The sequence below is a fragment of the Canis aureus genome, chromosome 26 (assembly GCF_053574225.1).
Source record: "Canis aureus isolate CA01 chromosome 26, VMU_Caureus_v.1.0, whole genome shotgun sequence".
NCBI lineage: Eukaryota > Metazoa > Chordata > Mammalia > Carnivora > Canidae > Canis > Canis aureus.
Window position 1 is genome coordinate 22,210,260 of NC_135636.1, and position 26,091 is coordinate 22,236,350.

General features: G+C 46.0%; 1 protein-coding gene across 3 annotated transcripts in view; it reads left to right on the plus strand.

Moving 5' to 3' along the window:
- The window catches only part of RASSF2 (Ras association domain family member 2), a 43,141-nt gene extending 19,772 nt beyond the window's left edge, over positions 1-23,369 (plus strand). For all 3 annotated transcript variants that reach the window (XM_077872320.1, XM_077872321.1, XM_077872322.1), the window contains exons 3-12: positions 5,118-5,208; positions 7,789-7,864; positions 9,856-10,007; positions 12,422-12,510; positions 13,409-13,569; positions 14,375-14,476; positions 15,376-15,427; positions 15,897-16,018; positions 17,444-17,541; positions 19,391-23,369. In XM_077872320.1, coding sequence (XP_077728446.1) covers positions 5,150-5,208; positions 7,789-7,864; positions 9,856-10,007; positions 12,422-12,510; positions 13,409-13,569; positions 14,375-14,476; positions 15,376-15,427; positions 15,897-16,018; positions 17,444-17,541; positions 19,391-19,460 — 981 coding nt within the window. In that variant the 5' untranslated portion in view covers positions 5,118-5,149 and the 3' untranslated portion in view covers positions 19,461-23,369. The remainder of the gene's footprint in view (positions 1-5,117; positions 5,209-7,788; positions 7,865-9,855; positions 10,008-12,421; positions 12,511-13,408; positions 13,570-14,374; positions 14,477-15,375; positions 15,428-15,896; positions 16,019-17,443; positions 17,542-19,390) is intronic.
- Positions 23,370-26,091: the final 2,722 nt, after the last annotated feature.

A 26,091-nucleotide genomic window follows, 5' to 3' on the forward strand; every position in this document is an offset into this window, starting at 1 on the left:
AAGACTTCCTATTAGTGGAATCATACAGTATTTGTCCTTTTGTTGCCAGCTGATTTCACTTAGCAGAATGTCCTCAAGCTTCTTCCATGTTGTAGCACATGTCAGAATTCCCTTCTTTTTTAAGGCTGCATAATATTCCATGGGATGTGTCTACCATACATTGTTACTCCATTCATCTGTTGATGGACACTTCAGTGGCTTCTACATTTTGGCTGTTGTGATTAATGCTATTATGGACATGGGTGTATAAATATCTCTTCAATATCCTACTTTCAATTATTTTGGATACATATCCAGAAGTGGAATTGCTAGATCATATGGTATTTCTATTTTTAACTCTTTGAGGAGCTGCCATTCTGTTGTTCACAGTGGCACCATCTTACATTCCCACCAATAGTGCACAAGGGTTCCAATCTTTCCACATCCTTATTGACACTTGTTATCTCATGTCTTTTTATTGTTAACCATTCTAACAAAAATATGATGATATCTCATTGTGGATTTGACTTGCATTTCTCTAATGATTCTGATACTGAGCATATTTTCATGTGCCTGTTGATCATTTGTATGTCTTCTTTGGGAAGATGTCTACTTAGGTCCCCTGCCCATTTATTAATTGGATTATTTGGTTTCCTTTGCTATGGAGTTCTATGTGTTCCACATATAATTTGGATATTAACCCATTATCAGACATATTGTTTGCGAATATTTTCTCCCATTCTGTAGGTTGCCTTTTCATTTTGCTGATTGTTTCCTTTGCTGTACAGAAGCTTTTTAGTTTTATGTAGCCCCATTTATTTATTTCTACTTTTGTTGCTCATGATTTGGGTGTCATATACAAAAAATTGTTGCCAAGACCAATGCCAAGGAAATCTTGTTCTGTTTTCTTCTTCAGAGTTTTACAGTTTCAGGTTTTACATTTAAGTCTGATTCATTTCAAGTTAATTTTTAAAAAGGTAGGCTGCATACCCAACATGGGGCTTTAACTCATGATCTCAAGAGTCACATGCTATACCAGCTGAGCCAGCCAGGTGCCCCTCAAGTTAATTTTTGTGATTGGTGTAAGGTAAGAGTCAAATGTCATTCTTTTGCATGTGAGTTTCCAATTTTTCCAACATTCATTGAAGAGACTGTTCTTCCCCCATTGAATATTCTTGGCTTTCTTGTCAAATATTAATTATATGTGCATGGGTTTATTTCTGGGCTCTAAATTCTGTTCCATTGGTCTATGTGCCAGCATCATACTGTTGTGGTTGCTATAGCTTTGTAGTACAGTTTGTAATCAGGAAGTGTGATGCCTTCAGCTTTGTTCTTTCTCAGGATTGCTTTGGCTATTTGAATTCTTTTGTTGTTCCATATAAATTTCAGGATTATTTTTTCTGTTTCTGTGAAAAATGCCACTGGAATTTTGATTATGGGATTATGTTGATCAAGAAATGACGTTGGGTAGCATGGACATTTTAACAATGGTTTTCTGATTCATGAACATGGGATATATTTCCATTTATTTGTATTTTTTTCAATTTCTCTCATCACTGTCATTTAACTTCCAGTGTACAGATCTATCACAAACTTGGTTAAATTAATCCTATTTGGGCGGCTTGGGTGGCTCAGCAGTTTAGTGCCGCCTTCAGCCCAGGGCCTGATCCTGGAGACCTGGGATCGAGTCCCATGTCGGGCTCCCTCCATGGAGCCTGCTTCTCCCTCTGCCTGTGTCTCTGCCTCTCTCTGTGTGTGTGTGTGTGTGTGTGTGTGTGTGTGTGTCTCTCATGAATAAATAAATAAAATCTTTAAAAAATAAATTAGTCCTATTTTATTATTTTTGATGCTATTTAAATAGGATTGTTGTCTTTATCTCTTTTTCAGTTAGTTTGCTGTTAGTGTATAGAAACACAACTGATTTTTGCATGCTCATTTTGTATGCTGCACCTTTACTGAATTCCTTGATTAAGCCTAACAATTTTTTGGTAGAGTCCTTAGGATTTTTTTAAAATTTTATTTATTTATTTAGTTGGGGGGGTGGGGGGAGAGAGAGAGAGAAAGAAAGAGAGAGTATGCACAAGCCAGGGGAGAGACAGAGGGAGAGAAGCAGAGTCCCCACTAAACATGGAGCCTGATGTAGGGCTTGATCTCATGACCCTGAGATCATGACCTGAGTCAAAATTAAGAGTCGATGCTTAACTGACAGCCACCCAGATGCCCCATGAAGTCTTTAGGATTTTCTATATATAAGATCATATTATTGCAAACAGAGACAATGTTACTTCTTCCTTTTTGAATTGAATGCCTTTTATTTACTTTTACTGTCTGATTGCTCTGGCAAAGATTTTCAGTACTGTGTTGAGTAGGAGCGGTGAGAGTGGGCACCCTTGTCTTGCTCCTGGTCTCAGAAGAAAAGTTTTGTTTTTCACCATTGAGTATGATGTTAGCTGTGGGCTTGTCATATCTGGCTCTGTGTTATGATTAAGGTACATTCCTTCCATACTGGTTTGAGTTTTTGTTGAAAGGATGTTGAATTTTGTCAAACGCTTTTTCCGCATCTGTTGAGGTGATCATCTGTGATTTGCATGTGTGGAACTATCCTTGTATCCCAGGGATAAATCCCACTTGATCATGTCGTATGATCTTTTTCATGCACTGTTGAATTTGATTTGTTGAGAATTTTTACATTTACACTCATCAGGTATATTGGCCCGTGGTTTTCTTTTCTGGTAGTATGTTTACCTGGTTATAAGGATATCAGAACAACGCTGGCCTCATAAAATGAATTTGGGAATGTTCCCCCTCTTCAGTTTTTTGAAAGTGTTTGAGAAGGACTGGTATTGATTCTTCTTTAATGGTTGGTAGAATTCACCATTGAAGCCGTCTAGTCCTGGGCTTTGCTTTGCTTTTCAAAACCTGCGAGGTTTTTGATTACTAATTCAACCTTACTCATTATTGGTCTATTAGATTTTTCTTGATGACTCAGTCTTGGTAGGTTATATGTTTCTAGGAACTTATTTTTCTAGGTTATCCAATTTGTTAGCATATAATTGTTCATAGTAGTCTCTTAAGGTCCTTTTTATTTCTCTGGTGTCAGTTACAATGTCTCCTTTTCATGTCTAATTTTGTTCATTTGCGTTTTCTCTTAATCTAGCTAAAGGTTTGTCAATTTTGTTTATTTTTTCTAAAAACCCGCTAGGGGATCCCTGGGTGGCTCAGAGGTTTAGCACCTGCCTTCGGCTCAGGGCATGATCCTGGAGTCCTGGGATCAAGTCCCACATCAGATTCCCTGCATGGAGCCTGCTTCTCCCTCTACCTCTGTCTCTGCCTCTCTCTCTCTCTCTCTCTCTGTCTCTCATGAATAAATAAATAAAATCTTAAAAAAAAACAGCTTAGTTTCATTTATCCTCTCTATTGTTTTCCTGGTCCCTCATTTATTTATGCTCTGATCTTTGTTATTTCCTTCCTTCTTCTAATTTTGGGCTTAATTTATTCTTTTTCTAGTTCCTTGAAGTTGTTTATTTGGGATCTTTCTTTTTTCTTAATGTGGGTATTTATTGCTATAAAAGTTCCCTCTTAGAACTGCTCTTGTTGTATCTTATAACTTTTGGTGTATTTCCATTTTTGTTTCCGGATATTTTTTGCTTTAATTTTGATTTTCTTTTTGAACCATTGGTTGTTTAGGAGTCTGTTGTTCAATTTCCACATATTCATAGATTTTCCAGTTTTCCTCCAACTGTTGATTTCTAGTTTCATACCATTGTGGTCAGAGAAGACACTTGATATGGTTTCAATCTTCTTAAATTATGAAACTTTTCTGTGTAATTTATTTTGAAATGCATAAAAAATAAGGTGGATTGGGGCAGCCCCGGTGGCTCAGCAGTTTAGCGCCACCTTCAGCCCAGGCTGTGATCCTGGAGACCCAGGATCGAGTCCCACATCAGGCTCCCTGCATGGAGCCTGCTTCTCCCTCTCTCTGTGTGAGGCAGAGCCTGTGTCTCTGCCTCTCTCTCTCTCTCTCTCTGTCTCTCATGAATAAATAAATAAAATCTTTAAAAAAAAAGGTGGATTGTTGACTAGATAAAGGAGTGTAGAGCTGGACAGATGTGTGATAAAGAAGGATAGTAAGCGTTAAGGGTAGAATAGCCATACACACATGGCTGTTCATTGTGTTATTCTTCATCTTTACATTTGAAAATTCTCATAATAAAATGTTGGAAAAAAACTTTTGGGTAATGCTATTACCCAAAGAAAGCCTATCCTTCATTCATTCATATACAGATATACATATGCCCGAGGTTCTTAACTGGGGGCCGTTTAGCCCATAGGGGATGCTAGGTAATATCCAAAGACATTTTTGATTGTCATGGCTGGGTGGTGCTGCTGGCATCTAGTGGGTAGAGGCCAGGGTGCTGCTAAATATCCTCCAATGCACAGGACAGCCCCCACAACAAAGAATGATTTACTCCCAAATGTCAGTAGTGCTGAGGTTAAGAAACCCTGACATATATATTTGAATATCTGAATATATATATCCATTCATATAAATGTATGTATATGCATATTTTATACTTACACATATATATTTTTGCTTACATATATTTTAAACAAAATTGAACTCATGGTTTTCATAATGTATTATCATTTTCCCAGGTAATTAATTGCCTTTTTAACATGATTATATTTTAATGGCGATTATAGATGTATATGCTTGATTTATTGAGCCCAGCTCTATTTGGGCATTTTTAGGTGGTTGACCAATCTTTAGTGTACTATAGTCAAATTTGAACCTTCCCAGTCAGACAAATCTCTATTCTGTGTTGTGAAGATCTCTTCAGGGAAGATCTCTTCAGGTCACCTTTGGGACCACCTTGGGTGTCAATATTCTTTGTGACTGGAGCATTTGTTCTGGGGCTGTCCAAGGGTTGTCATCTCTCTTTTGGGTGTTTTTTCCCCCAGAGGCTGTGGTAAGCAGAGACAGCAGCCAGCAGTGTGATGTCTCACCAACCCTGGGTCAGCCCAAGCTGCGGATCTGGGGTGGCAACAGAGAGTCATGTGTCCCCTCCCCGGCCCAAGTTCTGCTGAGTTCCTTAGGACCCAACTTGACTTTGACCTTTGTCTTTTTTCAAATATAGGTCTCCCCTTCTGATGAAAAGAGAACAGAAGAATGGACTATAGTCACCAAACCTCCCTAGTCCCATGTGGACAAGATAAATACATCTCCAAGTAAGATTTTTTACTTTAATCTTATGTCCTCAGTGGCCAGTCCCACGTGGATGGAAGCCCCTGGCAGAGGAGCTTCTTCTGTACCTGGCTGACAGGGACTTCTGTGTGTGGGAAGTAGTGAAGCAGCTGAGTGTGAACCAGTGAAAGCATAGGAGGGTTGGTGTTGTAGATAAAAACACGACCCCAGAGACTGGCCATGGACAGCAAATAAAGGGGACCTTCAAGACACAGCACTTTTGGGGGCTCAAGAGAGATGGTGTCCTAGAGGACTTCCAGGAAGAGGAAGTAATGGCGGCTGCCCACTGTGCTGTCTATTGGTGTCCCCTGAGGGAGTCCCAGCTGACTTGTGTCCCTGTGCTGCTGGGGTCCTGACTAAAATGAGCACAGGTGCCCCTTAATAGGAGACAGTTTCATTGCTTTATATGCACTAAAATCTCTTGAGCTCATATTTTTTGCCAATATGAGCCAAAATGGATGTTTTCAAATTATAAGTTTGAGGACATATTTTTATGTCCAGAAGAGAGATTTGTTCATACTGACTGCTCTCTATCTGAACTGAATGTTTAACTTATCTGAGACCAAATTGTTTTAATTCCTTTACACATATTTGGCCATATACAGACACACAGTTGTGTGAACTATGGATCGTTCCTATCTCTTCATTGAGAGATTGCCCCGGGGACCTCCACTGGCCAGTAATTTTAGATCTGTGTGTTCAAAAGTACCAAACAGCTTTTGTGTTAGGTTATTTGGAGTCACATTTTTCACTAATTCATTTAGGCTTGCATTGAATTACTCTGATTCTTCTAGGTTTAACTTGTCAGGAGCTTCTTGGAATTTCAAGCCCGCGTTGACCTCTTGTGTGGCCCCAAATTGCTGCATTGAGTGGCTGGATTCAGAGAAACCAAGCTTTGTGGCCTCTTGCCTGAACATAGGCAAAAGCACACGGCGACCTCTTCAAGGCCCTTATTTCCTGGCTCTCTTGCGCTAGCATGCACTTTCAGATAAAACTTGAGCAGTTTTTTCTTAGGTTTGATGAGGGCTTCTCCTGATCACAAAGGTGGGAAGTCCTTGCTCCCTCTTGTTCAGTAGAGGTGTGTTTCCAAGACCTCACCTGGCAACCAGGGGATTTAACAGCTAAGGAGACCTGATACAAGGCTTCAGAGGGACATTTGCAAATTAAGAAATTTTTTAAAATTTATTTATTTATTTTAAAGATTTATTTACTTATTTGGCAGAGAAAGAGAAAGAGAGAGAGAGAATAAGCAGGGGGAGTGGCAGGCAGAGGAAGAGGGAGAAGCAGGCTTCCCACGGAGCAGAGAGCCCAATAGGGGGCTCGATCCCAGGACCCTGAGATCATGACATCTGAGCCAAAGACAGATACTTAACTGATTGAGCCACCTAGGTGCCTCTAAGGTTTATTTATTTAAGCACCCAACGTGGAGCTTGAACTCATCACCCTGAGATCAAGAGTCACATGCCCCTCCCACTGAACCAGCCAGGCATAACCGCCCCCCCCCCAATTTTTTTTTAAGTAAACTGAAAGAGCACTTAGACTAGAATAAAGAGATAAAAAGTCGTAGAACAACATATTGCCAGGGCCCAGAATCCCCTCATATTCCCTTGTGGTACTGTTCCCAAGGTGAGCTGCTATCCTGAATTCGAGCACCCATTTTAACTTGATATAAAAGACATCATATAATACATGACCTTTGGTCTCAGGCTTCTTTTACTCAACATAATGTCTGTGAGTATCATACATGTTGTGTGCCACTCATTCATATTCTTGTTGCTGTGTAATATTCCACTGTGTGGCTACAGCTCCCTTTATTCATTTGCTCCACTGTCGATGGAAGTTTGTAAGTTTTTTTCTTTTTTAGGATTTTATTTACTTATTCATGAGAGACACACAGAGAGAGGCAGAGACATAGAGGAAGAAGTTGGCTCCCTGTAGGGAGCCCGATGGGGGGCTTGATCCCAGGACCCCAAGATCATGGCCTGAGCCAAAGGCAGACACTCAACCACTGAGCCACGCAGGTGCCTGAGTTTGTAAGTTTTTTAACATGCCATAAGGTCATGTCTATGAAGCATAAGTCAATAGGTCCAGACAGACCTGTCCCTTTTAAATTTCTGAAAAGCCTAGGAGTCTCATGAAAGCCTGCAATTGTCCTGATCTGACTCACAGCACCCGTGACAGAGAAAAGAGTGTCGAGGCCAGAGAAACCTTGTCTGTGGACTTAATAGTGTGTTTGCCTCTAGGAAGCTGTGCCTTATTGAGGACTGTGTATGTGGCTTGAGTTTGGAGAGTGTTGTCAGAGCTGCCAGCCTTTGTCGGCTGGCGCGGCCTGCCTTGCTTTGCTGGAGGTGTTCCCTACACTCAGTCTGTTCTAGGTGGGGTCTATTCTTGACCTGGATCCTGGGGAAAGATGAGGCTGTGTGTGTGTACGTGTGTGTATACATACGTGTGGGCAGACACCCGGGCTGGGTGAGAGGTCAGGTTAAAGGTGAGAAAAGAGAGAACAGCTGCATTACAAGTGGCTTCAGCTGAGAATGTTACACCTGTTGCATTTTTCCCCTTAGGAACGAACTTCTCCTGCACCTGAAGACCTACAATTTGTACTATGAAGGCCAGAATTTGCAACTCCGACACCGTGAGGTAAGGAGTCCCTGGGGAAGGCCTGTAGGCTGGCACAGTCTGTGTCCATGTCTCCAGGGTCTAGGGGTTCCTGCTTGTCCTGTCCCCTGAGTAGCCCCTCATTTAAGGTGTTAGCGGGAGTCCCTGGAGTTCTTTGGAAGGAGATCCTAGGCTCATTTTATTCTAAAGAGGTTGAGCTTTTCTGTTCCAGAGACATTCCTGGGGATGTGAGGCTGGGCTAGCATCTGCTTCAGAGGGGGTCCTCCCCTCCCGTGGCTCTCAAACAGGATTCTTCTTGGGCAATTCAGGAATCTTACCCAGGCCTCTGTGTTTACACATCTGGGCCCACGTCTGATAGCTGCAGCAACTGGGCAAGTCGTGTCAGCTCTGTGTGGAAACACTTGGCCCCTCCCCAAAGCAGTGGTCTTCCGAGGGTCCCTTCTTGGGATGCTCTTTACTCTCCATGCAGTTTTCCCCAGCCCCCATCCCGAGTCTAACTTACTCATCCCATATCCATTTCTATAAAGCCTGTTATCAGCTAGATGGTGAGTTACGTAGGAGCCAGGTAGGGTAATTTATACTCAAGTGTTCTAGACTGATAAGATATGTGTAATACCCTTCCAAACACATTTTCACATTATCAAGCCATGGTGATTTAATCCATAGAAACAGATATCAGATGGTAGAATTTCAGCTACTCAGGCAAGCTGGTTGGGGAGAGTATGTGAGACGCAGTGGCTTTCTCTGTGTCCCTCAAACCAGTCCATGTAGACAAAGTCCTACTTTGGGGCAAATTCTGTCCTAAAATTATGTGATGTAAAAGTAGTGATGCTAGGCTTAACCAGCCTAGAAGACCATATATATATATATATATATATATATATATATATATATATATAACCTGTTCTTAAATAAAGCCTTTCCCCCTAAAATCCCCACATGCCTGAAAGTTCTTCTACTCCTCTCCTGCCTTCTTTTGTTCTCCCCTTCCTTGCTGGGAATAATCCTGGGATCCCAGTCCATTGTTCATTGGGCAGGTGTCATCTTGATCCATACGGCTGTCCTGAAGACGTGGCTGTGGCCCAGGTCTAACGTCTGTGGGTTTTTCTGAGACTTGAGAAAGAAGGCCTGACCCTTTTAGGCATTGTCCTTAAAGCTTCTCCTAATGAGTGGCTGGGCCATTCGAAAGATTTTGGTCCTTGAACAGCTTTTCTGCCGTGTGTCCTATAGAATAAATTTTCAGAATGCTCTAGGATTAAATAGAGACTCATTATAATAAATGAGACTCATTTCTTTGAGATAAGACATGCAGATACCCTTAGAAGGGTCTGACATTTAACTTGCTAGCAATCAACAACCCTTGAGTATAAATTTGGAATTCTTGGAGGATTTATTCACCTCTTGGAGAGCCATAATGTAGCACATTAGCTAATTAAAGGCTCTGGAAAGTTGTGGTGGTAAGAAGTCTGATTAACATATCATCTCCCAATTCATGATCAACTTGATACCCTTTTTAAGGTAACAGTTGATCTGCTCGAGGAGCTAGTATTCTGTAGGATAAACTTGGGGAAATGTTACTTGAAATCTCCTTCAGCCAGCAGGTCAGATTGCTAAACATATGTTATAGCTTAAGACATACCACTTTCTGTGGTAGGGGAGGGGAAGGTAGCTAATTCAAGCATTTAACTCTGGTTTCTGTTAGCAAGGCTAGTCTCCCTTCCTCTAAGAGATGTATTTTTCTTCCTTTAAAGTAGAAAACCAAAAAGCCCTATTTTTATAATTTATACACATGCATTTGGTTTTCAAAGCAACTTCTGTGTTGACCTGTGAGGTTGTCTTCAGGGCAGTTGGGGTAGTTGGCAATGGGGTGTGTCTGGGAGCTGAGCTGTGTGTATAACTAGGGTGCGCCCAGCCAGGATATGTCACAGGAGTTGTCAGTTGTCCCCCAGCGCAGTGCTGGCTTCTGCAGGGTCTTCTGGGCTGGCTCACCATGCTGACTGCTTTGTGGGCAGGAGGAAGATGAGTTCATCGTGGAGGGGCTGCTGAACATCTCCTGGGGGCTGCGCCGGCCCATCCGTCTACAGATGCAGGATGACAATGAGCGCATTCGCCCCCCACCATCCTCTTCCTCCTGGCACTCTGGCTGTAACTTGGGGGCTCATGGGTGAGTGAGGAGAGACGGGACTGGGGGTGACCGGGAGTGTTTGGGGGTCCTGTTCTTAAATGACCCCGAGCAGGTATATGCCACTTCCTTCCAGCAAGCCTTGACTCGAGCTCCCATTCTCCCCACCTGCGCTGTGCACCTGTTGGGCTTAGGAGGAGGAGGAGGGAGCAGATGTGGGTGTGATTGGGCCACCATGCCCTGTCACTGCAATCATGGGGGGGAGAGTCAGAGGGGAGAAGCGCCAAGACCTGGCTGCAGCGTGTCCTCCCTCATGGAAAATTCCCAAGTCTCTCAGGGGTATCACTAGTGGCCAATCAGGCCTCGTCTGAATATTTCTAGTGGGAGTTTTTTTTTTTTTAAGGTTTTATTTATTTATTCATGATAGACACACAGAGAGAGGCAGAGACACAGGCAGAGGGAGAAGCAGGCTCCCTGTGGGGAGCCCGATTTGGGACTCAATCCCAGGACCCCAGGATCATGCCAGATGCTCAACCACTGAGCCACCCAGGCGCCCCTAAAGCCCTCCATATCCTGGGGAAATTTGGAAGAAGAAAAGGAATCTGGAAGAAGAAAAGGTCCAAACCACTCAAATGGGGTCAGCCAGGGGGCTGCTTCCCTCAGGCCACACTTGGAGCTTGGTGGCAGTGTGACAGTCCGCAGTCTGGGAGGCTCCCTTCCCACTGCAAGGTCTGTGAAGACCTAGCCTGTTCGTCCCCCCCCCTCTGCTGCCACATAAGTAGCCAAGTGCAGCTAGTGAGGCCTGACCTCTTTCCTGGGACTGCTTTCACGGACTTCAGTTCTTGGTATCCAGTGACCAGCTGGTTCATCCTGAATCTTGCTGGTGCTGCCCTGAGGCCAGATTGTGGGTGGGATGTCCTGACCTCTCAGCCAAAACCACAGTGCTGGGTTTTCTGTTTTAAACCAGAACCAAGCCCTCCCTGCTGGACACACTGAACATTCTGTTATTCTCCACAGACAAATCAATCTTCCTCTGTAGTTGAGAGAAACCTATGCTGTGGCCAAACCCTAGAGCTCATCTGCTCTCTTTCCCAGGGAATTTTAGGAGGGTGGTCATTGCCTGACCTATCAGACGCTGGGATGCCTGGTCAAGAAGGTTCTCTGGCTTCATGTACTTTGCTAGGTTCATACTCTGCTTTGATTTCAGCCCTTTCACTATATTGGATTTCCTGTGGGCCAAACCCTTTCCACAGGCAATATCCCGTGCTTGGACTGTGCTCCCTTGCGTCCCCTATGTGAAAGGATTTTTTAGAATTCCATTCAACTGTGTGATTTTGGGCTGAGCCTGCTAAAGGGTCCTTTACTCTGCACGCTGTTTCTTCTCCCTCCCCTGCAACTTCAAGCTAATCTTGGTTGGTTCTTGAAGCCTGCCAGTACTTTGTCAAGAAGGGTAAATGATGTTATTTCTGACGCTTTTTCTAATAAAGTGAATACCCGGACCACTATGTTGAGAAGTATGCTGAGACCACGTTCTGCTTCGGTGAGGGGAGGGGGCGGTGGTCGCTGTGAGTGCCAAATGTTCACCATTCCTTAAGCGGCTCTGTCCAGTTCCCTTCTGGGGTCAGAAGTCCAGATTTATACTACAATGGGAAGTTCCTTCAGATTTTCAGTTTTCATTGTCTTTCCTTAAAACTGTCATGTCTGGACCATAAGTCCCATCTCTATTGGGTCTGAGGGAGCCCACAGTCTTCTCCTTATGGGATGGTCCTAATTGGTGAAATACGATTCTCCTTTCTGGTCAGATCTTCTGTTGATTTTGGAGGAGCTACTAGCATTATCCATTCTGGCTTATAAGGGTGTCATTTGCCAATTATTCTAGGACTCCACTCAAACTGCCTGCTTATGGTCCAGCTTGGCTGAGCATCCCATCGGGCAACCCCAAGAACGTTATCATCAGTGGCCCTTCCCATGCTGCCCTGACCCTCGTGGCAGCCAACCTATTACTTCCATTCCTTTTAGATGCCAGAAGCAATCCCTGAATTACTCCTCCAACAGAAAAGGATCTGAACTGGAATCTTGCCTAGAGAAACAAATGCCCATTATTAGGGTTTTTCCAAATAAGCTGTAGAACCTGTACGTGCTTAGAAACTCAGTGCAGACAACACACGGATTTTGTTCTGTGGTGTTCTCCATCCTGGGCTTGATGAATTGGGTGCTTGCGTTGCTGCAGAGGCTGGGACTGAGCCTCTTCTCCTCCAAAATACCCCCTCCACATCCAGTGCTCAGCCATGGAGCGGGGCCAGCCTCATGCGACAGTCTGTACAGGCCGCCCACATGGGTGTGAGCTGGTCCCCATCCTGGCACAGCCCGGCACAGGTAAAGTGCTCCACTTGCAGGAGGGGGAGTGTTCCCCTGCAGGAGCTGAGCAGCCTCCCTGTGGTTTTCTGTCTCCCCAGCACCATCCTGAAGCCCCTTACCATGCCCAACATTCAGATCTCAGAAGTGGATGCCCCGCCCGAGAGTGAACAGACATCGAGCCCCACAGGTACATGTGTGGTGGGAAGAGCTCCTGCTTTGGGCTCACCTATGTGAAGCCTGATGTGATATAGATGTTGTAAATTGAGTACATAATATTCAATGGTTCAAGATTCAAAGGGTATTCAAAGAAACAATAGAAAGTTCTCGCTTTTCCTCTACCCACCATAGTGGTTCCCTCCCTAGAAAAAGCTTGAAGGAATTCTTTCCAAGATACTCTATACAGATACAAGCAAATACAGAGAACATACCTTTATGGTTGGAGGTCGTTTCTTCTCCTCCCCTTTCTGCATAAGCGGTAGCATTTTGCACATCTCCGTTTCTGTTAGTTGACTCGCTCCTTACTGATGGACGTTGGAGTCATTTCAGCCTTTTGCTGTGACAAACCAGGTTGCTGTTAGTGGCTCTGGACACGTGTCATTTCACACATTTGTCAGTGTCCATAGGATTCTTTCAAGTGGAATTTCTGGGCCTGAGGCAATGTGCATTTGTAATTTTGCTGTCAGTCTGCAGTATTTTGCAAATCTTATGTCATGCTTATCCTGTGCCAAGCGCTATTCTAAATGCTTTGCGTGAATTAATTCAGTAAACCCTCACAACAGTTCCCTCTGGGGGTGCTGTTATTATGCCTATTTTAAATTATGCCCATTTTATAGATGAGAGAACTGAGACATTAGAAGGGTTAGTGAAACATGGCGATGGTGGAGCTGGGATTGGGCCCTGGGAATCTGGCTCCGAAGTCTCTGCTCCGTGTTGCTTCTCAGTAAACTATACCACATGTTTTCTCCCAGCAGGAAATACTGTTTTTATGGCGGGTACTGTAGCATTGGCCATAAAGAGGGTACTGCGTGCAAACTGCCACATTCCCAGTTCAGGCAGACAGAGCTCATCTTCCCCTTTCTTCTTAGACTCCAGGGGCCTGAAGCCCCTGCAGGAAGACACCCCACAGCTGATGCGCACACGCAGCGATGTTGGGGTGCGTCGCCGTGGCAATGTGAGGACACCCAGTGACCAAAGGCGAATCAGACGCCACCGCTTCTCCATCAATGGCCATTTCTACAACCACAAGGTAGAGAGGATGAGGGACGGTGGGGGGGGGGGGGCCAGGGGTAGCCCCAAGAGAATAAGGCTTCTTCTTGGGCAGCTGTTACGTCAAAGCTACAGACATGTGGGAAGCCAAGTGTTTGCCATTCTGTCTTTGGGTCATGGGTGGGCTTCAGGCTCTGTGGGGGATGAGCGACCCCAGATCAGGAGCCACCTTAGGGTGGTGCGTGAGATGACCTCACAAACATCAGAGCTGTCCCCCCTCCTTGGAAAATCCACACATTACCCTCTTCCTATGTGCATCTCGGCTGCTGTGTGGTCTCATTTTCTGTGAGCTAAGGGCTACCCCTGAAACAGAGCTGAAGGACTCAAATCAGGGGGTGTCCATGCACTACCTGCCTCACCCAAAGCCAGCTGTTGCTCTTTCCTTCCCAGTGCCTGGTCTAAATCCAGCCTCAGGAGTAAGTGCATCATGGGAGAGTGGTCTGAGACCTTGTGTTGAAGTCATAGTGGAAGGGGCCTTTTGTGTATTCTGTGTGGAGAGAGGGCCTCCTTCCTTATCTGGTTCGACTCCTCCCCTTCACCTCCTGCCCCCCCCTCCCCGCCCAAGCTCGGACCACCAGCCTCCCACTGGGAGTTCCTGAGTTAGGAAAAGCCCAGGGCTGCCTTACTGACATCAAAGCTCACTGTTGGGCAGGCTGTCAGGGTGCACGGGGTGAGTGCCACTGTCACTGTGCCCTTTACCCCAGGTTACGGGGCTGGGACACCTGGGTTTTAGTCCCTAGGTCTTGTCCATACTGCCACCCTGAGTGGGACCCCTCTATTGACAGACATCCGTGTTCACGCCAGCCTATGGCTCTGTCACCAACGTCCGCATCAACAGCACCATGACTACTCCACAGGTCCTGAAGCTGCTCCTCAATAAATTTAAGGCAAGTTCCTTCTGCTGGCTGGCCTGGGAGTGGGGGCACATGTGCCTGGGGTGCCCCCGAGGTGGAAAGGGGGATTGTGGAGAGTGTGCAGTAAGGGGGGCCCTGGGTAGGGACTTGGGTTCTGCAGACCCCATGGCATCAACATCCCATGGGAGCCAGTTAGCAAAGCAGCTTCTCAGGCCCTAGCCCAGAATCAGACCTGCTAAATCCGAAGCTCAAAGGTCTCAGGGGTTCAGTAGCTTGCAGGAGATCTTCGTGCCACTGAATTCTGAGAAGCACCGGCCCTCAGACCCCCAGGCTGGTGACTGGTTTGGGACGCTGTGCATAGGCTGATTACTTAAACATCTTTGGGGAACCTACTCTGAAAAATGAACTTCAACACATGTGCAAGTTTTAGTGCATGAGTGTTTTTAAAGTCCCATTACTCTGTGTGTTTTCCACAGTCCCTTTAATCAGAAATCTCTTGGAGACAAGACTCCTATTTATCACTGAGGCCAGTGCCACCTAGTGGCCTACTGGCATGGGCTCTGGGTTCAAATCCCCACCCCTCACCTGCTGATTGGATGAGCTGAGCGAGCTAATGAAGCTCCCTGTGCCTCTGTGTCATCTTCTGTAAAACAAGGATTAGTGGGACCCTGTTCAGGGGCTGTCGGGAGCATGAGCAAAGTGCAAAGTGTGTAGCATGGTGCTCTGCAGGGTGCAAGAAATGTTAGTTCTTATCAACCATTATTGGTAACATTACCTGCCTGCCCCTCCCTCCCATCACTTCTGAGAGCTGGAAAGAGCTCCCCCTGAGAAGTGCCCAAAATCCATTTAGCTTTGCATGTTCAAGAAGGAGTGGCTTACAGATGGGCTGCGTAAATATGTGCTTTCTTCAATACCTCTCGTTTCTGATTCAGATCGAGAATTCCGCAGAGGAGTTTGCTTTGTATGTGGTGCATACCAGCGGTGGTAAGTCTGAAAAACACAGTGTACTTGACAATTTGTACTTTACTCCAAACAGCAAGTTGGAAAACAATACCTCTGCCTCACTTGCTTGTTGTTTGGCTTTTGGAAACTTCCAAATGTTGTTTGCCTCTGAGGCTGGTGGGATCATTGGCTGAGTCCACTGAGGAATGCCCAATGTGGCCTAAAACCTAACTGCTTATTTAAAAGGGAACCAGATTTTCTCAAGAAGATAAAACCAATTCCTCTGACGCAGCATCTTCCAACGGGTTTGGGGCCTGGTAGTTTTGTCAGGGAGAGTGGGGAGGGAACAGTTACTTTGAACAGGAATTGACCATTATCACTTGAGTCTCCTGACTTACCTGGCCGTATCTTCTAAGGTGTCTGGGCCATATGGGCCCTGAGTGGGCCACTACTAGTGGTGAGCAAGGCCTCAGGCCAAACTCAGGGCTGTTCTGGCTGTGTGTGGTTTCAGAGAAACAGAAGCTGAAAAACACCGATTACCCTCTGGTTGCCCGAATCCTCCAGGGACCGTGTGAGCAGGTCTCCAAAGTGTTTCTTATGGAGAAGGACCAGGTGGAGGAAGTCACCTATGACGTGAGTCCCCTTTTGGTTGGTCTCTCCTCAGGAGGGCGGTGATTTGGTTGGGTTACCTGCGATGAGGGTATAGGTTGACTTTTTTTTTTTTAAGCTTGTATTCATTTATTCATGAGACACACACAGAGAGAGGCAGAGACACAGGCAGAGGGATGAGCAGACTCCCTGTAGGGAGCCTGATGTGAGACTCGATCTCAGGACCCTGGGATCACCACCTGAGCCAAAGACAGACGCTCAACCACTGAGCCACCCAGGCGTCACATAGTTTGACTTTCTGGCCAAGGGCCATGCCCCATTTTGCTGCCATTCTGCAATACCAGGTTTGCTTGAAGGAAGAATGGCTAGGAAGCAGGGAGAGTGATACGGAGACTAGGCTGAGGGTATGCCCTAGGGAGGTGGTTGGAGGAATGCTCAGCCTTCAGATGGTTTACATAGAAATAGTCAATCTTCCATCTTTCTAGAGTCCTGTAAGAGGGCTAAGAAGTTTCTGCAAATGTCTCCTAGCAATGTCAAGTTGTTTGCAATAATTTTGCCTGATGTTATGTATTAGCCAGCTCTTGCTATAGTAACAAACATCCCCAAATCTTAGCTGCTTGCAACAGCAAACATTTACTTTCTTGCTTTGGATGCTGCAGGCTGGTAGCCCCAGCTCGGCTCTAGGCTGTGGGTTGAGTTCAGGTGTGTGTTGCATGTCTCTTATTCAGAGACCCAGGCCTAAGGGGTAGTGGCTTCCTAGGGTACACTTCCCATGGCAGTTGGCTGGAGTGCAAGAAGCCAGGCCAAACCTTGTAAACTCATCTGAAACTTCCACTCAAATGTACCTTATGTCATGTCCACGCACATTCCATTGACCAAAGCAAGTCACACGTCACATAGAAGGTTAATATTAATAGGCTTTCCCATGGAAAAGAGTTGATAGAGTAGGGTGGGGATTCTTGTGTAGGAGGAGGGAGGGCTGTTTAACTTCAGCTCACTTAGGGGCCACCCTCACCCCCACAGCCTCTCCCAAGTTAAGTTCCCATTTGGATGCCCACTTGAGACTCTAGATGTAAGCCATCATCCTGAGCCGTGGTTCCCTGAATCCTCTTAGGGGAGAACAGAGAAGTTTATTGAATATTGTGGGTTTGGGTCTTCCTCTGCATCACTGCCTCAAGAGAAAGTGCTTTTCCCTGTTTGGTATCACCTTGTTGTGCATTGGATATACGGGACAAGAAATGAGAAGTTCGGAGATATGTGTCATGTATAGGGAGTGACTGCAGCCTTGAGAAGAATGAGGCTTGGCTACTGCCTTTAAAGAAATCCTGATCAGTGCAGAAATCGGGTGTTCTGTGCCTTGGTGCCTTTCGTGAGAGAGACACCAAAAGGAATTGGAATAAGGTTGGGAGGGGGCGTGCATGCACCCCAGACTCACTTCTTCCTCTCCAGGTGGCCCAGTACATAAAGTTCGAGATGCCTGTCCTTAAAAGCTTTATTCAGAAGCTCCAAGAGGAAGAAGATCGGGAAGTCAAGAAGCTGATGCGCAAGTAAGTGTGGCCCCAGGGCAACTGGTTGGGCTCCTGCCAGGGCCTCAGTGAGCTGGCTCTTTGTTCGGGTGCCTTGTAGGGATGTGCTGAGTGGTTGTGTGTGGGCCTGGGTCCTGTGGTCCTTCTTCCAGGGCCTTCCCATGACCAATTGAGATCTCAGATGGGGACACAAAGCTGAAGGGTGTTGGTTTCTTTGCTTCTTCTTCTTCTTTTTTTTTTTTTTTTTAGGATTTTATTTATTTGATAGAGAGTGAGAGAACAAGCAGGGGGAGCAGCTGGCAGAGGGAGAGGGAGAATCAGGCTCCCTGCTGAGCAGGGAGCCGAACGTGGGGCTCATCCCAGGCCTCTGGGATCATGACCTGAGCCAAAGGCAGACACTTAACCGTCTGAACCACCCAGGCACTCCAGTCTCTTTGCTTCTTGTGTCAGCTTCTCACTTTGATATGGGACGTGAAGTGTTCCAGGGATTTCAGGAAGGTTGTCTTGGCAGTGGAAAGTAGTCAAAGCAACCTATCTCTGGAATCCTTTCCTCCTACCCTTCTCCCTTCTTAACATTTCTCTTCTGGGAATTACATTTGGCTTGAAAAGTCCAGGAAAGCATCTCTCTGCGGAGGATTAAAAAAAAAATTATGATTGAAGTATAGTCAACATACAGTGTTATATTTGTTTCAGGCGTCTGGCACAGCGATCCAACAGTTCTATACATTATTCAGTGCTCGCCATGATAAGCATAGTCCCCATCTGTCACCTTACAATGTGATTACGATTTTTTGACTGTATTCCCTATGCTCTACTTTCCATCCCTGTGACTTTTTATTTACAACTGGATGTTTGCACTTCTTAATCCCCTTTACCTATTTCACCCTATTTCTCTGGGAAGATTTTTTTTTTTTTTTTTTTTTTGCCACGTTTAGTCATAAAGTGGACTGCTTTTCATGGCTGTGGCGGAACAAACGATTAATTTCTGCCACCGGAGAATAGCGCCAATGCTATATTTGCCCTATCAGTGATAAGAGCTAGTAGGAAAGCAGTTAGCGTTTTCTGAATGCTTGCTACATGCCAAACTTTATTTTTTATTTTTTAAAGATTTATTTATTTATTTATTCATGAGATACACAGAGAGAGAGGGGCAGAGACACAGGCAGAGGGAGAAGCAGGCTCCCTGCAGGGAGCCTGACGTGAGACTTGATCCGGGGTCTCCAGGATCGTGCTCTGGGCTGAAGGCGGCGCTAAACCGCTGAGCCACCCAGGCTGCCCCATGCCAAACTTTAAAGACAGCTTTTGCCGTGCCGGGCAAAGCCCTGGGCATGAGGAATGTCCTCGTTAGCCCTGCACGGAGGCCCCAGCATCTGCACTCCCTCAGGTCAGGGAAGGGGTGGGGACCCACTCGCATCAAGCCGTGGATCCCCATGCCTGGTAGTCGCTCTGGCCTGTTCTGTAAAATCTGTAGGGACTGGTATTAGCTTGAAGCATATGAAGCTGCCGTTCTTGTAGGCCCCTCAGAATGGTCAAATGATGGCCATGTCAGATGGTCCAGCGCAGGTGAAGGCCCCGTGCTACTGTGGTGGTGCCTTGGGCAGAGTGAGCACTTGGAACCCTTCCTGTTGGCGCTGCTCTCTCGCCCTCCCATCCTTTTTTTGCCAGAATTTCTAGCAATAGTCAAATCGTCTGGTTTGGATTTGGTCTGTTCAGTTCCTCTCATCGGGGTATGGAAATGAACACAAGCCACAGAGTGGCTGATGGCTGGGCCGGTGATAGAAGCAGAGGGACCGACAGGCCGCCCCTGGGACCCAGGCGGTGGGGGGGTGTGTTGGTCCCTGCTGCCCTCCGCAGCTGTGTCTGTCCCCAGGTACACCGTGCTCCGGCTGATGATCCGGCAGAGGCTGGAGGAGATGGCCGAGACCCCAGCAACCATCTGAGCCACACGAGGGAGGGGATCCAGATGCCACGGGGGCCGCCGCAGACACGAGCAGACGCACAGGAAGCTGGGTGCCTTCCTTCCACGGAAACGTATAGATACAGACCTCACCAGCTCCCACTGAGCTACCATCTGTTGCCCAGAGCGGCTGGCAAAGCCAGCAGACGACTCCCCATCCTTGGATCCCCAGCTCCATTCCTTTCTTTCACTCACAGGACTTTTGAATTTTGTTATAAGGACTGAAAATTGTGTGTGTGTGTGTGTGTGTGTGTGTGTGCACATGAGCACACGTGTGCACATGTAAGCGTGTGTGCACACATGGTACATATCCACGTGCCTACCTGAGATTCACATGGAATGGAATTCCAGGCAACCAGCACAAGCACCCCGGGGCTTGCAGGTGTGCTGCTCGGGGGCAGGAGCATCGGGGGAGTCGCCAATCTGAGGGGCTGAAGTTGGAGAAATGATTTCTTCCCTCAAGTACCCGGGAGCGGCCACACATGTTCAGAGGGGAAGGGGTCTCAGCAAGCTCACCATTTGGGGTATTTATGTATTGGTCGAGACTCCCCTGTACATGCAGAGGGCTTGGGGATCGGAAATTAATGAAATAGCAGCCCATAGAAATAGACCTCCTTGGGGGAGGTCCGGTGGAAAGGGGAAGATAAATCGTCTGTGGGGTAGATGCAATAAGCCCACAAGTTTTTACACTGGAAACTTTGATTGTTTTAAATAACAAAGACGTATATGATGATCCATGTGGATTCTGCCTCTGTCCTCACCTCCATGGCCACCTCCAGGAGAGCGGGGAGGAGCTTGCCGCTTTGCTCAGCCTGCCAACCCCATGCCATGGAAGCCAAACCCAACTCTTTGGTGCCTCCTTGAGTTGAAGGAAGGGTCTCACCGGTTTATTCCTGGTCAACTGGTGGCCCAGGCCTGGCCTTGTCCTGGGGTGGTGGCCAGAGCTTCCATCTTTAGGGACCCGTAGAGGTTCCTTGCAGAAATGACAAATGCTTGGGAAGCCAGCCCATTTTTCATCATCAAGGGTCTCCCTGCACTTGGATCTGAGGCCATGTGTTTGAAGTCAAGGCTTTATTCTTTCCAGCCATGGGATTCTTGCAAGTTGCCCTTGCCCTGTGCCTGGAGACAGACTCCAAGCATGAGGACCTTGCTACTGACCGAGCTTGGGGCTCAGGGAAGCTCTTCGGGTTGCCCTGTGCTGGTGCATAGGGAGGGTGGAGCTTCTCTTTCCGCTTCTCTGGGCAGCCACCTGGGTGATCTTTAGAACAGACCCCAATGGGGGGAAGGGAGGGCAGTCTGGCCCCTGTGGCTCCCATCAGGAAGACTGCTGGGTAGCTAGGCACCGGTGTGGCTGACAGACTTCGAAGAGGGACAGACAGGGTGCCTGGCTGTGGAGATAAACCAAGCAAAGCTGGGAGCTCCTAACAGCAGGTGTCTCAGCCTTGTTGGGGTGGGGTCTCCCCATCTCTTCACTTCCTCTCCAAGAAAGGTTTGGGGAGCTGGGCAGTTGGCGGAAGGAGTACAAGGAAGGTGGATGTTTGCAGCAGAGCCGTTCCTGTCCTCCCGACTGCTGCTCTCCTCTGTGGCTTCCCTGGCCTCTTTAGATGGCTCACAGCTGTGATCTTCTTGTTGACTTTCCAAAAGATGGCATGCTGCCACCTGGCATTTTGCCGGGGGTCTCTTAGCAAGGCAACCTCTTTGGGGACAGCACCACCAGCCCTGTGGGGGCGTGGACTGGAAATCTGGAGGCCCTGGTCTCAATCATACACCTTGGTAGGGCTCTGCAACACGCAGAGAAAACCCCGGGGGGCCTGTGGTGGGGGTGGGGGGCGGCTAGAGGCTTCCTTTGTTACAGATGGGAGAGAGAGCTCCGGTCTGTGAATGCAAACACACTTCCTGAGTTTTGCATTTGAGAAAATGGCTTAAGAAACTTGTCTTCCAGCTACTTTTTATTTTGACTCTTCCAAGCCTACATTGGCACCAGTGGTTCTCCTTGGTGGGTGAGGCAGAAACATTTCCACAAAGCAAATGTGCTAACCGCTAACTTTTGTTGAACAGCTATTTCTGGTTTATAAAAGTTCTCTTTGATTTGCACTAGCACTATGAGAGGTTAAATATGGAAATGTTGCAAAACGTCAGGTTTGCCAGAGCCCTTTCCAAGGCAGGCCTGGCTTTTTAAAGATGGGGGTGGGGGTGGGGGTCGGGTAGAAGTGAGGGGAAATCGCATCCGACAGGATACATTCCACTTCACGCGGGCCGGACTTTCCCATTGTGGCCCACCCTGTTTAGAGATCGTTTCTCACGTCCTAATAACCGGATCAGGAATTTTGGAAAGGTCCTTTGAAATAGCAGTGGCTGAAACAGAGACACTTCTCCACGGTGTGGAGCCGGATTTTCTCACTGGTATCACATGGCTTGGCAGCTTTGAATTCCTCCACTGATTTATGTGGGTTTATGTAATTTCGTGCGATGAACCTGAAATTGTGTGAAGAACAAAAGGCCAATTTATGGGGTTATTTTCCTAACTTGTGAAAAAGCAGTAGAGCCACATCTGGCTTTCTTTTTCTAGGGGCTTGTGTTACAAGGTGATCAAATGAAGGAAAAGCCTGAGTCCATCTGGCTGGGAAGGGGGTCTGTTCCCCCAGGTGATGGTGGAATTAAGCACAAGGTCACATTCTCGGTGATCACATGAGTGGGCAGGTGATGAGTTAAAGACACGGGCGGGGGTGGGGGGGGAGGGAAGCTGTCTTGCAAAGGGACTAGAAGCACAGACTTCAGGCTTGCCAGAGCAGGCTGGAGAGGAATGTGTGTCCTGGGGTCCAGGCTGCTGGAATTGAATTCTTCAAATGAGGTTGGGGAGGAAGGAGCTCAGATTAGCCACCCACCTGTGGGAAAAATGCCGGGACCAGAAACTGAGGCTTTGGGCTGAGACTTCAAGGAGAAATATCTGCACCCTTCCCTCCTCCCTACGAGAAAGAAAACAATAGTCTCTCCTGGAGATCCCCGGATAAAGCCATTTTATCACCATTGTAGATAAGATTTTGAAATATAATGACAAGCACAAATCTGTTCCCAGATGCAAAACACCTTGGCACGAATTCTTTTCTGCAGGGTGAGGGTGGTTGTTTCAGAGTGTCAGGAGCAATGGGTCCCAGAAGAGCAAGAGACTCTCTTAAGAGAAGCTCTCATCCAAGAAAAAAAAAAAAAAAAGGCCAAGCTCCATAGCATGGAGAATATGGTGCCATAGATAGGCCAAGAGAGAAATTTTAGATGAACAAGGGATTTTTAGGGTCTCGTGGCCAAACCATGATGTGGGGGCTAAAATAATAAGTAGAGGAAGTCTCCAGCATCCTTGAGGCAGCAGCACACGTGTTTGAGGTGCTACTTAAGTTGTTTTATATGAAGTCTTGCTTGAGTCAGATGAGATGAGAAATGATCTCCGAGAAAGAGGTAGAGATACAAATGAATGTGGCGCCCCTTCTTGCAGGCGGAACTGATAAGCATTTACCCTGTCTCGGGAGGTTACAGCACCCCCTGTGTTTGAACCAAGCACAAGATGTACAAATCTCAGTTTGCCCTTAGAGTCTTCCCAGCGGATTGCAGACCTCTTCCCAGGCTGATGGCTTCTGGTGTGTTCCTGCTAGTATTTCTTCAAGGTTTTCCCACTTGTGTTACATTTGTGAAGTGTTCTTTTCTCAACCATAACTTGCCTTCATCCATGGTACTTGACCTGGTTCAGTGTTTGGTTCTGAACTTACAAACTGTTGCATCTGGGTATCATAACGTAATTTGACAAGGCCCCAGTAGGGAGCCATAAATGTCTGTAACATTTTGATATGTTTTAATGCACCTAACTTAGATCTTGTTGAAATAAAGCACTTTTCAAAGAGAAGTCCCTCTGTGGAAAGGTCCATGTGTGGGTGCCACGTGGGGAGCCCTGCCTTGTGGGAGCGCTGGGGATGGGAATGTGAAGGCACATCCAGGAAATGAGTTGACTTTCTTCCCTCAGAGTTTATGGTTTGAATGGCTCAGACTTGGCTATAAGATTCCAAGCAGGGAGTGCAATGAGAATGTCCCCTATGAGTCTTGAGTTCAGGTCCTGCTGGAGCCAGTTGTGGTGGAAAGAGCTGGGAACTACCATTTGATGAGACTGGATTTTGTCCTGACTCTACCCCAGGCCTGTTTGGATCCTGCGGCCAGTTTGTGGAAATGTTTGCTAGGACTTGGTTTGCCCATCTCTAAAATGGCCAAGCCACCTTGTAGGGATGTGAGGACCTGGGCTTGCCTCTGTTGGAGGCAGTTTCCCTTGGGTTGCCAAATGTAAAACTTCAGACGAAGGCCCAAATTCTACCCTATGTGAGAGGCCAGTGTGATGATTAATTCTGTGTCAACTTGGCTAGGCCATGGTGCCCAGATAATTGGTCAAACACTAGTCTAGGTGTTGCAGTGAAGGTGTTTTTTAGATGAGGTTAAGGTTTACACCAGTAGACTTTGAATAAAGCAGATCACCTTTCATAATGTGGGTGGGCCTCGTCCAGTCAGTTGAAGGCCTTACAGGAAAAATAGTACCTCTCCTGAAGGAGAGAATTCTGTCTCCAGATTGTCTTTGGACTTGAGCTGCAACACTGGCTCTTCCTTGGTCTCCAGACGGTCAGCCCACGCTGCAGATTTTGGACTTGTCACCCCTCAATTGCATGAGTCAAAATAAATCTCTATGTATACATGTCCTGTTGGTTCTGTTTTTCTGGAGAACTCTAACACAGAGGGGTTATATGGTTGGTTCACAGCATTTGAATATATGATTGATAATTGTCTTCCTAAGAGCATAAATAGTGACCAACATAATTTGGCCTCTCAAAAAAGCTAACAACCAAGATAAGATTTTTAACAATGTCCTCAAATAATACTTAGATGTTTCTTTTAAAAGAGAAAGAAAGGGGTGCCCACCCAGGTGGCTCAGTTGGTTAAGCATCCAACTCTTGATTTTGGCTCAGGTCATGATCTCAGGGCCCTGGGATCAGCCCTGTGTTGTGCTCCAGATCCAGCTCCATACTCAGCAGAGAGCCTGCTTGGGATTCTTTCTCCCATCTCCTTCTGCCCCTCCCCTGCTCATACTTTCTATAATAAATAAAATCTTAAAAAAAAAAATTTAAAAAAATTAAGGAGAGAGAAGAATTTGGATGAATCAACTCTCCCTTTAAGTGTTACTTTGATTTTTTATATTTAGAATTTTCACTCTGAGCAGTAGCTTTTTAGTTGCTGAATTAACTAAGCTGGGTGAAACAGACGAACAGACAGTTAACACTTCCAAGGCAGTGAGGTTTTTGTACTGTTCAGACAGTGCATGTAAGTGACAAAGATAAAGATAAACAGTCTGTGGTCCCCCCAACACCCCAAGTTAGGCAGTAAGCCTTACAGGAGTTAAGAGTACTGAAAACTACCCAGCAAATTCTAATAACCTTTCCCCAAGGAGCCATCAGTTCTTGGCTTTCTTTATGGAAACAGATTTAATGAAATAATTTGGTTTTGTCTATTTTAGGTAATGAAGCTAGGACTGAATGGAGTTTGCCGTGAGCATAAGACAGAGCTGTGAAGTTTTGAATACATTTGAATAGGTTTTGCTAAGATACTTAGATGCAAGCAAACCTAATGAAAATTGAACTTGGATAAAATCGACATTGCTCTTTTCATTTTAAAACTATGCAAAATAAAAATGATTACTTATGATTTAAGGGATACCTGGGTGGCTCAGTTGGTTAAGCAGTCAACTCATGATCTCAGCTCAAGTTTTGATTTCAAGATAAAACCATTTAAGTTGGGACTTAAGTTTAAATTTTATGATAGAACTGAAATCTAAACACGTGTTTTGGTGAAAGGCCAAATACAATATGGATATTTTCTTTTTAAATATTTATTTATTTATTTATTTATTTATTTATTTAGGGGGAGGGGCAAGGACGAGAAAGAAGCACCAGCAGACTCCCTGCTGAGTGCAGATGGGGAGGTGGCTCCATCTCAAGACCCTGAGATCATGCCCTGAGCAGAGATCAAGAGGGGATGCTTAACCATCTGAGCCACCTAGGCCCCCCAGTGTAGATAATTTATGTGTCAATATTTTGATAACACTGATTTAAATGTTCTTGTATTATAGTGAGATCCATTTTTCCTAAAGGAGTTTTTGCATTAATTAGCACTAATTCATGCTTGGAATGTCACTCTGCCCATGACTGCAGAGCCATCTAAGGGGTGAGCAGCACCCAGATTTAGGTCTCTTACAATATCCTCCACTGAGAGAAATCTGAGCTCCCAGGAGGGTAGCTAGTGCCATAGACTAGGGCAGAAGGTGCAAGACAGTGTGGGTATGTCTTGCTAATGGGAAGTAATTATGTCTCAGAGATGTCTGGAGTGTCATTTAGAGAACAAACTGACGAGAACTACCACATGTACCAAGTATTGGATGTCTGGGGCTATGAAAAACCTTGAGTCCAAAATGATCCCAAAGAAAGATTCTTAAAGGTAAGGCACATAATTACAGAAATGCAACATATTACCCAACTTAAGTTGTTAAAGTTCCTTAGCCAAAATTTATCTATAACACAGGTCACAAAAATACA